The 13,934-nt window shown below is 40.4% G+C and overlaps 1 protein-coding gene across 6 annotated transcripts in view; it reads right to left on the minus strand.

Annotated features, from left to right (window-relative positions):
* LOC106963245 (receptor-type tyrosine-protein phosphatase delta-like) overlaps window positions 1–13,934 on the minus strand; it is a 161,184-nt gene that overhangs the window by 37,256 nt on the left and 109,994 nt on the right. For 5 of the 6 annotated variants that reach the window (XM_015058053.1, XM_015058054.1, XM_015058049.1 and 2 more), the window contains 2 exons: window positions 4,020–4,168; window positions 1,010–1,151 (listed from right to left, as the gene is read on the minus strand). In XM_015058053.1, the coding sequence (XP_014913539.1) occupies window positions 1,010–1,151; window positions 4,020–4,168 (291 nt within the window). The remainder of the gene's footprint in view (window positions 1–1,009; window positions 1,152–4,019; window positions 4,169–13,934) is intronic. The other variant, XM_015058052.1, reaches the window with a different exon arrangement.

Raw genomic sequence — 13,934 nt, forward strand, 5'->3', positions numbered from 1 at the left:
CTTTTTGGGGAAAAGGGGGGGGGGGGGGGGGTTTTATGGGGGGGGGGGGGTTTCAGGGTCCCGAGGCCTTTTTTTTTTTTTTTTTTTTTTTTTTTTTTATAGGTTAGAAGCACCTCTTTCAATAGAAACTCATTTTCCATGTTGTGTAATTGCAGAGCATAATGGAGCACACCTCATTCAAACAGCCCAAGACCATTTTTATTATTACTCCAAAGCTATTTTCTCCATTCACAACCCAAACAAGTCATGTTTTAGAGAGATATTACACTGTCTTTTGAGCTCAGGGCAAGCACACATTTGCCTTTGAAAGGATTGTTATGTCTAATAAAGATTAAATTTTACCCAGAGCTAATTACAAAGGAAGACAACGTCATCCGGCTTATTTTCCCATCTAACTCTTGCCCTGACCTTTCCTGTCCAGATTTGTAAAGCATGCGTTTCAACAGCTAGTGATCACTGGAAGATGCAGCCTGAATCAACCTGCCACTAGGACTCCGCTACGAACAATAAACAGCACGCCAGTTAATCGGATAAGAATAGCATGCTTTTTTTTTTTTTGTTCTTCCCACAGACGATCAAATGAGTATCAAAGCTGAAACACGGAGATGAAAAATGACTGATTTGAAAATCATTGCTGAGCTTTTTTCATTAAACCTCCGCAGGCTAGAGAAAAGGATGGCTATTTGCATAATTTAACTGGCATCTTAATTATTGTGTCAGGAATCGGTATGCAAATGTCTTAAGTCACTTAGAAACAAAAACTTACTCGGCTACACAGCTAATGGACTAAATCTTATCAAGTTAGGATACACAGCGTCGAGAGGAACCGGGGTTTATTTGCACACAACAATGACAGCAAAGACCAAATAAACAGATAAATGTAACCTTACCTGTTACAGGTAGAGAGACGTGCATGTAAGAGGTGTATGCGTGTTGGACTGCTTTGTTTTTTGTTTTTGTTTTAATTTCTTCCTTTGAGGGTTTGGGGGGCTGATGACAAAAGACCTACCACGTAAAACAGTCAGCCTGGTGGTGGCGCTCGTCTCTCCAACACTGTTGGAGGCGACGCATTCGTATATGGCTTCGTCTCGGGGCGTGCGCAACGGCTGAATTCTTAGCACGGAGCCAGAGCCATCGCTGAACTCTATCACCTGCAGGTGCGAGAGACAGGATATGTTAAAGGAGATTTTTTTGTTCACAATGAGTGAGGGACCTTCCACAGAAAATAATATCAACAACAACTGAAAAATAAAGTTAACGACAGTTCAACAACAACGATGGAGACTGACGAAATGTGCTTCCTATGACAGAAACAGCCGTTTGCCTACCTTAATGTAAAGATTTTATTTTATTTTTTTTGTATATTTGTGGATGTTTATTTAACAAGTAAGGATATCTGTGCATTAATAAGACTTTTTGTTGTGTCCAGGTTAGGCACGGGCCGGGATGAGAGTCTCACGGCGTGATATTTTATAAAACTAATAAAAAAAATAGTAGGCGATACAAAAATATAATAGATTACCTAAAGCAGAAACAATAATTCCTAGTAATATATTACATTTATTATAATGTTATAAGATTTATTTCTTGTTTGATTTCTATGAATAAAAATATTCCATAGGCTACTTACAAGTGGTTTTTCAAGTACATATTGCATTAATATTGTGTTTTTGCTGTTTCTGCTCGTCATAGACTAACAAGTATAACAAGCTGGTATTAGCTTGGTATATATGTCACCTGTGGCTTGCAACTATAGTCTTAAATCAGCATTAATTAACAAGTATGACAAAAAATTTTCCAAAACGTCAAATCTGTTTACCATGTAGGCAAGGTAAATGTCCTTTAGCTTTCGCTAAGCTAGCTTATAGCATCATTAGCTAGCTAGTGTGTGGCAGTAGCTAGTCATGTAAAATGTATTATGGCGCCATATTTTTATGAAGAAAGTTAATTTTTTTTTCCTGAGAAACCTTTAGTCCATTTAATGCTAGTTTTGTCTTCTTGTCTATTACTAATGATTGTATTTAGCTGACAGAATGCATTTTGCAGTTTTCAAGAAAAAAATCTTGAGTCCCAACCTCTCTTTTTCACTGAAATGTGTGTTCAGAAGTATATCTAAAAAGTCAAATTTGTCTTTCTGTTAAGTAACAAAACATCCGTTAGCCTTCTTTCAGCTAGCTGACAGGCAGTGTGCATGAGCAGGTGGATTAGGAGAGGGCTGCACTACTCCAAAACACCCGGCGAAAACCCTCATCACTTCTCTATTTTCAGATTTCAAAAATGCCGCATTAGCTAGCAATTTTAGCTAGCTATGGTTGCTAGGTAAAAGATTAGTGTCAGGTATGCTAGGAGCTGCAAAGTGCTCCTTTAAACAACTATAGAAAAGCTTTTTCTGCCATCTCCATAAAAGAAAACATAATAATGTAGCAACTGTGCAAAGGAATACCGTAGCAGTTCTAGCCATTCAAAACTGACATATTGTTACAGGTAACCGGCCCATGCCCGCTCCAGATATATATATTATAGATATTCACTTTTAGTAAATGAAACCTAGTGCATTAACTGATGTGGCTGACTAACTTTAAGAATGGGGCTGGATGTTTATTTTGCACAGATATTTTGTTGCAGAGTGAATTTTAAGTCTGAATGTGTCCCACTCTTAAAGTTAACATTCTGTCTCCTGAAGGGAAAATGCAACACACTGGATCGTGTCAATGGGACAGAAAACAAGCACAAACAGTAAACGGTGGCTTGGTATTCGGTTACGGACATTTTGTACCATGAGGTGAGGTTTGTGGTACGAGAGACAGGACCAACTTTTGCTGGACGAACGACACATAAAATGCTTCACAAACAGGTGTTTGTTGTAGCTTATTCAGCTATCGTTGCATGCTACGTGTTGTATACTCACTGATTTTAGAAAGATCTGTGTCATAACTCAATCTCTCTTAAGCATAGAGGTAGATTCAAGTAAAAGATAGGCCTGAGACCACTTTCTCTCCCACACACACAGGCACACGCAGCCACACACAAACACACCGAGGCCTACAGACATTTTAAAAGTACACAGTATATCTGAGCATGTGTTAGTTAACAAAACTCTGCAACATCTCACTGGCCAAGCTAAAGCAGTGTTGGCACTCCAGGTGTCAGCAGGTGATGGTGAAAACAGCCTCCTTTCTGAGTTTGGGCCAAAGAGCAAATTAGAAAGGAAGTTGTGGGGCTTCCAGAAGGAAATGGGTTTTCGTTAGAAGATGAGGTGGCAGTGCATGATTGAATGGGTGCAGAATTGTAGCAGAGAGCGAGCCCCCGCGGGGCAATGGGTGGATGAATGGAAACTAACGTGTTAGCATTCAGCTGGACGTGCGATGCAAACGCGATGAACTCTGATAAGATTGGATTTCTGTAGGCGTGAGACGTGAAAAAGAGGTTTGAGCTCCATTAGGCCTTTGGGAGCTAACAAGTATGGCCGCCGTGTAGCAAAGAAAAGTCCAGAGGACTGACAGAAATTAATAGAGATCTTATCAGTGCTCTGCAATGATTCTGTGATGGTGTTAAGCTCAAATGTGGATTAATGCCGACTGGAAATCAAAGCTTCAGCCAAAATAAAGAGGGTGGGATATGCATTCGCATAAAGATGCCACAAAGCAAAAGGATCTTTCCAAGTGAAAGTGCCGCTTCCCCTTTCACTTTGCATGAAGCTGGAAAACGTGGTGTGATGCTAATGTAAGGATCTGGGTCACACCACAAGGACTTTTTTTTCCTAATCTGCCCAATTGCTTTCCGTTTGCAACTTATTCAAATTTATCACTGTATCTTTCTTGTTAAAACTCATGCATATTTAAAGCTGGGTCAGCGTGGTTATTAGAGGCCGCTAATGCGTAGTGGCAATTCGAGGGGCGGGGGGAAAGCAAGCAAATGGGACTTGCAATGCAATGGATTGTGTTGCAAGCAGAGCCAAAATAGCAGTGCTGAAACATTCCGATTTTGTCGAGCATTTTACATCAGAACAATAGACCTAATACCTCAAATCTCTGGTTGCTGACTCTCTTCCCCTTCTTGTTCCACACAATCTTCGGCTGTGGGTCTCCGGTGGCCTGGCAGATGAAGGACGCCACGCCTCCCTGCACGCCTGTTTGGTCATTGGGGGTTCTTAAAAACTTTGGCGGTGCTGGAAAGACACACAGAGACAGAGCAGAAAGGAAATTGCAAAACAATGTTAGTGATCACGTTTATTGAGCGCACGCAGAGAAATTCTACTTTCTTACCGAGTCAACATATCTGCACACTTAAGTCAAAAGATAAAGTTGATGCAAATGGCATGAAACTGGGAATCGAACCTAAGACAACCGCGTGAAGGATGACAGTCTCTGCATTCGGTGCGCGCGCTAAACCAACGGAGCCAACCGCCCTTTAAGAAATCTTGTTCAATGATGTATTCAGTTTCATTCCCATTAAATCATATAAAACATAAAAAAGAGAAATGAATTTTTAAAACGAGCAGAGAAATTTAAACGTGATATCGTTCACGATAACAATTAGCAAGTCCGGTTTGCCATTTCTCCTACAAAATTGCAGAAAATTTGCATCACATGTTGCTTGGCTGGTGGATTAGACTTGAATCCTCTGTTTAGGACCGTAAAGCTGTCGCACCTTTATCAGTTTTATTAAGATAGATTACTCAATGTTACACTGTCAACATTTTGTTCTCTCATAATTTCCCAGTCTTAGCTGCTGCACATCTCTCTGCTTTTTAAAAAGAAAAGCAGCTGCAGTCATTACTAAGCTTTAAATCAAAATAACACAAGACGGAAGCAGAGACAGTGCTCTGTGGTAAGGAAATACAATGAATGTGTGTCAAAACGGTTCGTCACTGTGAGCCTTCTGTTGCTGGAAATGTTATTCACCAAGTTCAAGATAACGGCTCTGTGGCGAACAAGAAAAAGCTTAATTAAAGCTAAAAGTGCAAAAGATAGTGAAATTGTGTTTGCTTTGTGCTGATCTGGCGGGGTTTGGATTTTCATAATGATGGAGTTGCAGTTCTTTAACAGAAATTAAAAGTATTAATAAAAAGCCCAGACTTTTGTAGGGCTGTAGTGATACAGTAATCTTACGATACGATACGCGATATTCTGTCCACGATACGATGCATATTGCGATATTCATCAGACGATACAATTCGATACACTTTTGCGATTTTCTGAAAGATTTTAGAGGGACAGAGTGATTTTGGTGACTGTTATAGAGTTGGATTGAATTAATTTAACTGAAAACTGACTAAAAGCACCAACTACACAATACGTGGCTCTGGTTGGACATGGACTTAAAGTCGACAGCTGGACAAAAAGAATCAAAGAAGTGGTGAGAAAACATGTTTCTTTTAATTGAAACAGTACAAACTGTAGCTTACATGGATTTATAAAGTAAATAAAGTGCACCAAGTACCCTGCTCTGAATAGTTTGACACCTTTTTAACCTTGACACTTAACATCTGAAGGAATCACTCCAAACCTGATGACCTAATCACTCTCCCAGCAAAGCAAGCAGTGAGTGAGCAAGGTGACAGTTGGATGTTACGATGCTTGAGGTTGAATATCGATTTTTTTCTAGGAAAGAAAATATCGATATATATCGCGATATCGATATTATCCTACAGCCCTAGACTTTTGTTACAGTCCAATAAATGCAACTGCCCATCAGAGAAGCTACACATTTTGATTCGCAGACTTCACGCTCCAGTTAAAAGTTTGTTTTAAAAGACATTCGTCTTAGTAGTGAAGGATCTATAACATTTTTATTGGTACAGCTGCAACGGGTGACAGTTTTGTAAATGTATGCAAAACGTACTGATTTAGAGACTGAAGTCAGTGGAATTGAACAGTAATTTTACCAAACAGAATAATAAACTGAACTTGGCTGCATTGTTTGATAACTAGATAAGTAACTCAGACAAGAACGTATGTAATTAACTTCATTGAACTGCATTGACAGTTGGTTGGCTCTACATAAATAAACTGGACTGAACAGATGACTCCAGGTGTTAAATGGCAGTCTGGGGCTAATTGGCGACTTTTGGCAATTCTAAAAAGCGACGAGAAAGAAATGCATGTTGTTTTGACTCATCCATGCATGTTTGAGGTCAGTAATCAGGTCTTTCTTTAATCATCTCTTAAGCAATTCTTTTTTTCGTGTTTTTAGGTGATGCCCGTTTTGCTATTTTTTTTCATTCAAGTGATATTTGATGTCGTTTTCTTTGCCTATGATTCCTTATTTTCCCGTCTGAATGACCTTGCGTGTGAACAGTGCAAAACAAACAAACTTGGTCAAAGCCTGAGCTCTGGCTTCGGTGGGCGGCGCAGCTCCATCTGTGAAACAACTGCTTCCCTTTTATCAATCAATTCATTGGGCTGTTAGCGGGCCGACCGGGCTGCGGTAATGCCGACCGGCTCAATCGCCTCATCTGTATGTGTGACGACGTGTCATTGTGCCCGTTCTACTCCCTGTCTGACTATGTGCAAACTGATTTACCACTTCCCAACCCCCAAAAAACCTCTTTCGGATTGTATTGCCCAGAAGCGGCGCAGGCAGCGGTGCGATTGAGGGACAAATTAACCTGCAGGATTCGTGGAGAGGTGACATAAGGATGTGTGGTCGGCAATCAAAAGGGCGAGCAGATAAACAGGCAAGCAGCTTTAACTTCCACCGGGCAAAAGAGGCTGGGAAATCGCTTGATTTCCTCACGGCATACCACTTCCTTTACTACTCGCAGACATCAGCAACCCCTCGGGCTTCCCAATAATAATTATCATAATAATAATAATAATAATAATAATAATAATAAAAACTGCTGAGGCAAAAAATATTCCTGTAAATCTTTTTTTCTGTCTGGAAAAATTAGAAGCAGAGGTTACAGTATGCCATTTGCGCACAGGTATAGCTGCATTTTCACTCCAGCTAATTTGACTTAGCCGGAGTGCGGCGCACGCTGGCATCCGACCAAGAAGGTGCTGATGGGTAATTGATATGCTATTGGGGTTGTTTTCGCTCCGGGGCCATGCATTACGGCTCGCTGCGTCTCCATACGCCGGTTGTAATAGACTTCTACAGCGTGTACGGGAGATCAGCGCTGGAGGTGAGGGAATGGGGTTGTTTGGGGTGGGCTGATGTCATCGCACAATGGGGAATGATTGAGGCGTGACGTGAAGGTAATGGTGTTTTCAAAGACACGGCCGCTGATATCGCCATCATGCACTCATTTTAGGTCTGCTGCTGACAAACATCAATTTTGGGAGCCTCCTCGTATGGCTTCAGGTAGATGGAGGCTGATTGAAACCTCGTCTTTGTTCCAACAATGCCACGACTGGAGCCATGACAGCAAGCAATAAGATATGGCCCGTGAAGAAGAAGAATGGGGGGGGGGGGGGAAGGAACATTTTGCAAACCATAAACACACAGAGCTACAGAATCCCCCCCAACTCTTTTTCTGCGACCGTCTTAGAAGATGACATCATCCCCAAAATTTGTGTGTCCCATCTGTTTGACTGTAATCCTGCTAATCTGAACAGAAATTAATTTCATTAACAGAGACTATCATTTAGAATAGCATTTTTTTCGCAGAATGAGTCCAAACTGAAAGATGCTCCTTTCACCTAAGCCACACGTGCACATCTCCTCCGAGAGGTAACCATAAGCTGCATTAATTAATACTGCGGCTGGGAAACTGCTAATCCACTGCTAAGCTGCTGCCGGCAAACAAATGAGAAGCGTAAAGCCTGTCACAAGTTAAAAGGCTGGTGACGAGAGTCTGCGACTGCCCTCCCTGGAGGTCATTACATAACCTTGATCACTCTTTGTTCACACGAAAAGAGCGGGGAGCTCTTCGGAGCGTTCCCACAGTTCCTCTGATGAGTGTCATCTTTATAATTTGGCATCAGAGAGACTTTGGGTTAAGGAAAGCAGACTGTTTTATGACTTCAAGTAATTATTTTATTTTATTTTTTTCACAGAGTGGTTCCAGATTCACTGATGATGGTTTAATGCAAACAGAAATAACACCTAAAAAGGCAATGATCAGGCTTCAACTGGCAGAGACTGATTTTCAGTTTTCTTCCTCGCTCATTTATGCTAAATTTGTGTAATTCACCATGAAAACGTAAAACATTTACAAAAGACAAAATGTTTAGTCTAATGGACAGAAATAGTTTAAAAAAATAAAGAAGTTCTGTTTTTTCTCGTTTATGTCCCTAACCTTTGGCTGACTTTTTACTAAACTCTCAGCTAAATGAAAAGTCAAAATATTTTATTAGTTAACCTGATAGTCATTTGTGAGAAAAGCAATTCATGCTTTGCTATCTACTATTTTATAGCAGCATGATGGAGAAAGTATCGTTTGTGTCAGAACGGGAAAAGTGCAAAAAAAGATCTAGGTGTGAACTGAGGAGCAGCCTTCGTAAGGCGAAACTTAAGAGATCTTGAAAAATAAAGTCACACCTGCAAGTCATAAAACCTGGATTAGTAGAAAAGTACAGAGCCAACAAGTTCAACCATCCTAAAGATGAATTTACAGATGGCAATACGGATTCTTGATATGAATGCGACTCCAGCTCAGATTAAAATAAACCCGTTGTTCATCATTCTTGGCAGAAGGTTACAGACGCTTCCCAAAAACTCTCTCTTGTTCCTGCTACAAGGTCAGACTCCTCTGAACTTCAGCGAACTTTGCAACCGAGAACCGACAGCTACTGCACATTTTTCCATTGGTTGCAGTTTTTTTACCCGGCAGCCAGAGCAGATATGCATTCATTACTGCCGTGTTTGACATCGCCATAACCTACAGCCAAATATCAGATTTAAGTGATCTCACAAAGCTCCAAGTCTGACTTTTCCTTGCACAATGGCCAAAGCATTTCAAGTCATCAGGAATCCGCAATGAAGTGACGTTTGATCTGCCAAGCCATTACAGAGAGCATGAATCAAACACTGCAGAGGACATTAATAAACTGACTTTTTGTCAGCGCCTCTTTCCTTTTTTTTTTTTTTTTTGGGCATAAACCCCGAGCCCAAGACACCTCTGCTTTCATAATTACACTGACTGACATATTCAATTTAATTTGCATGAAAAGGGCCATTTCCTTTCTGAATCTTTAACTTGTAGGGTGAGGTGGGGCTGTTGAGGAAGAGGAGGACGGGGGGTAATTAATCCCAACACACTGGGTGGCAGTCTGCAAATCCCCCAGCTACGGTTTTGGATACAAGGCTGGAAGAAAGGAGCGTTTAGAGATGCCATTAACCCCATCTGACATCTTAAAGCCCAATATATATCAGCGCTGTGATATTGATGAATTGGCACAAGCGAGCGAGCGAGACAAATTAGACTGAGGGGCTGAAAGTGACACATGTAGTGGGAGCAAATACTTTGGATTTCTGACTACATAACATTCTGTAGGATCGATACTTTCAGAAGCCTACTTAAGAAAGCTTTTGTGAAATCGGAACTGCTGCTGCGTCTCAATAAATCAGAATTTAAAAGGTGATTTACGTAAGTAGTTCGAAGCAAAAAATTTCGACTCATATCAGTTAAGATTGATTGAATGCGTGTTTTTCACTTACTCTCGTTAATTTATATCGTTACAAAAAGTACAAACACCAAAGATCAGCTTCTCAGAAAATTCTAATTTTCTTGTCTTCAAGTCTATTAATTGAAAGTTTAGTGGAGCGAAAAACTGTGATAAAAAAAAAAAGATGCACATGCAACAAATGCAACCCCCAGCAAACATTCAACAAGTATCATAACACACTAAAGGTCACTTCTCAAGTAACTGTCTGTTCTGTATCCAATGAAATGAACAGAAAGTTCAAGGAGAACTGCCAAAAGGAAGATGAGAAAAAGCAGACTGAACAACACAGAGTAGCTAAAGCCCTTTATAAAGCAACTTTGTTCAAGCAAAGAAGTTCCGACAAAGTACTGGATGTACTTTAAAGTATGTCTTCATTCATTAGGAAAAATCTTTTTCTTTGTCTGATGTAATATTTAAAATATATATGACAGAAATTTCAAAAGCCATAATCATCAATATTTGCAGATAGGAAGCAAAGCATTTTTCCTTCCACTCAACTTTTCACTACTATTCTTGTAGCACTCCTGACAGATGACTTCTTTTTTAATTTTTAAACCCATTGTCAAGTCAATACATTACAACTCACTTTTCGTGACTTGTATGAATGCTTAAAATAAGATCAGTTTCTAATTTTTAGTTTGAATCACTAAAACAAATAATTGTTTCCATCAGATTCAAACGTACTGAGCTTAACCTGTGCAAGTAAATTCCCTATGATCCATGGCACACCCAGAAACCCAAACAAACCTCAAGCAAAAAAAAGTAGAGATAAGCAACATTAAAAAAAAAAGTAACGAAGGTAAACAAAACATGTTAATCTGTGGCAAAAACAAGAAGCAGAAATTATTTTTCCTGGGGTGCCGCACACTTCTCTATCTGCAGCATTCTGATAAAATTTCCCTTTTGTAATGCTGAGGAAACAAACTCCACATTGTGCGCGCTTCACAAAGGGCCGAGGCAGAGAGAATGAGAACGAATCGGGGCTTAATTAGAACTGTTGGCTGATTTGCAATGCATGCTCATCGGTAATCTTGCCTTAAATGGAATCTGAAATTCTTATTGCAATTAGTGATTAGTTGAAAAGGGATACGGCCCCTGAATGATTGTTAATTACTGGATCAGGAATCGTACATTAATTCACGGCGGAGGTTTTAATGCAGAGCAATGATAGGGACCCTCTCTTCCATCAATATTGTGCTGCCTGTCACACATAATGAAGTTCATATAATACAAGCCACCTTCTCCCACATTTGCACACCTCTCCTTTCTCGAAGCGCCTAAATCTGCTCTCCAGGCAAAATTTGATCCATTGTGTTCAACTAATTCAGAAGAATTTGGAAAGTACTGGAAACGGTGCTCAAAGCCCTCGCAGTAGAATCCCTTCGGTAAGCAACAATTACCTACTTCAGTGGTTGCTATGGGAAAATGTTTGTTTGCAAGATTTTAAATTATATTAAAATTAAAACCGTGTTTGAATTGTGTGGTATAAAGAAATCCAAGTAATCTTTTAATTGTCTAACAAAGTTTTGCAAACTGACTTGCACCAAGGCAGGTGTGCATCTCAATAAACTCAAAGTTTACAAAGTTTTTGGATTTTAATATAATCTTTGCAATCAACGTTGTGTTTGCAGTGAATTAAAGTGGATCCGCAATCACAGATTTTGTCTGTGGAAAGTGACTCCTACTTATTTGTGAAAAATACTCCTGTGTGCTAGTTGCTAGTTGGTGTTTGCAAACACAGTGTTTGCAAAGTGTTTGCAAAGCAGCCAATACAGAAACGCCATTCATTTTCACGAGATGAATACTGGTGATCCATTGTATACACTGTCCAAAAGTTATTAGATAACAGATCATGCCATAATTTTTGGAGTTAGATATAATTTACTCAATATTCTGATGTAAAAGTGTAAAAAAAAAAAAAAAAAAATGAGCAAAACTTTGTCCTACATCCAAACATTTCCATCAACTTGATGCAGATTAACATGTTGCTCCAGAACAGCATCTACATCACCTCTGCTCATCATTACGGTTCAACAAGATAAACCGTCAGGCATTACAAATTTTAAATGCTCCTCACACTTTCACTCAACTCCTCGGTTCAATTGATAGCATGAAATTGATAACAGTAGATTAGAAGAAGTAGGGCAAAAAAAGGGTACCTTTTCGGTTTTGTAGAAAAGCAGCGCAATCACGTTTTACGTTTTTTTTGTTGTTGTTTGTTTTGTCGTGTAAATACCATAAAATTGCGCTTATTTCTCCAAGACGCAAAGAAAATCTCTCATAATCCATTAAAAGAAATTGTGACAATAACTAATACGAAGCACAATCACGGAACTACGAAAAGAAATTTCCAGATGTTTCGTTCTTTCTCCGCCTGCAGATGGAAAAACACACATAACTCGCACCGGGTCTTAAAAGACGAGCCACATATCAAGGCTTGTGATCTTGTGCTGCACAAACTGACTGGTGAATTCTTCTCGTGGACTATTCAGCCCAACGGAGTCTCCGGCAGAAGTCATATTGGGACTTTCTTAACCCCAGTCAGTGTGTATTACTCATGCTCAGCGGCCCCTCTGTGGAGAACGTCGGAGCTGCCGGCTATAACTCTGCGAGAGAGAAAGGACACTTCTTTTTTTTTTTTGCAACAGACAACAGCAGCGTCTTCAAAAAGAATGCTTGATGTTCCTGTCCCACATTTGAGGCACTAACGGATTCACTGACGAGACAGAAGGGGTTTGGGGGGGGGATGCACATACGGATGTACGCAGACTCTCAGGAGTGTTGGAACATGCAGGATGGATGGACGTACGGCTGGATTAATAAATTGGGGCGAGTTGTGTAAGGTTCTGATAAATAAGTTATAGAGAGTTATTTATGGTATCCGTTTGTCACGAGATGGAAGCTGAAAGGTTCCCCATTAAATTATCATTGCACATTCATGAAAGCCACAGCGTATCAGTTTTGTAATCCCAGCTGCACTGGCTGCGATGTCTCTTCTGTGGTGTATCGCGTCGTTTGCCAGGAAAAAATAAATTAATAAAAAAATGTTCTTCTGTTTCTCTCCATCATCCAGCCGTGCTCAGAACACACAAATGACGGCAGCCTCCGCCACCGTCTCCCTCGGGACGCATTAGCAAGGTAGAGGGATCCAGTTTGTCACTTAATAAAAACAGCCCACTCAAACAGATGGCTTTGTTCACAGCAGTCCGCCCCCTCCCCCCCCAACAAAACACACCAACAACGCTTTTAAAGAGGCTGGAAATCACGGAAATCAGACACACGAAAGCACCGTCCCCATCCCCTCCGCCATCCAACCCACAGCGAAAACCAAGCAGAAGGAAACGCATAAATATTGAATCGCGCCACCGTCGGTGTGAGAGACCATCCGCAAGAGAGGGGGGGGAAATAAATAATTAAATATGGAGAACAAGCTGGAGGATGGATGAGAAACACTAGGCAATCCCCGAGCCCCCCCACCCTGCCCTGCCCCCGTCCCACTCCTGTCAGATACTCCTAATATCCAGGAGGAGGTTGTCAAACACAGCGGCAAAATAATCCAGAGCCTCCGCTTACAATAAGGCCTCACTTCCCTTCCCTGCTCATTCATCTTCTGTTTACAAAGACGCACACATATGGTGCGCTCTACTACAGCGAGAAATATCAAATTCTGTTTCATGTCTTGACAATAAAAATCAGAGCAAGTGAAGGCAGGGGAAAGTTAAATTGTGATAATACTACAATTAGTAAAAATAATAATCCACTGATGAAGGCTGAGACATAAACAGGAATGATGATGAATGTAAATGTCTTCCGCAAGATACAGATGAAATGAATACATGTTTTTACAGTTGGGAAAAGCCAGCCAATCACAACTTGTGCACTATTTTCAGATTGTAGTTTTCGTCCCTTTTTCGGTGTCCGAGTTTTGAAAAGTTTCCAAACTGCTGAGATTCTGTGGTTTCGTTAAAATTTTAATAACGATTTGCAGAACCAGAGTAACTTGGAGTTGTCTCCGGCTGTGTGGACCAACGTAGCATGGCATAGCTTTTGTTTTAAGCAGTCAAAGTTTCAAAACCATCAGAGTTTCGTATAGTTTCTTTCTTATACGGTTTGACGTCTGTTACAGAATATTGAGTGGCACTGCTTTCCTACTCCCATCTGTTGCTGCATGCTGCCAATCAGCTGGATGAAAGATTGCACCTATATTTTTCCAATAGAAAAAAAGAAGACTTTTTTTTTTTTTTTTTTTTTTTAAATGGGGTTTTTTTCAACAGTAGTTTGACGGAAAAAACTGTGTTGAGGCCTCCCGCCCCTCCATAT

This window comes from Poecilia latipinna, unplaced genomic scaffold, assembly GCF_001443285.1.
Source record: "Poecilia latipinna isolate Pla-1442-1.1 unplaced genomic scaffold, P_latipinna-1.0 Scaffold1512, whole genome shotgun sequence".
NCBI classification, from domain to species: domain Eukaryota; kingdom Metazoa; phylum Chordata; class Actinopteri; order Cyprinodontiformes; family Poeciliidae; genus Poecilia; species Poecilia latipinna.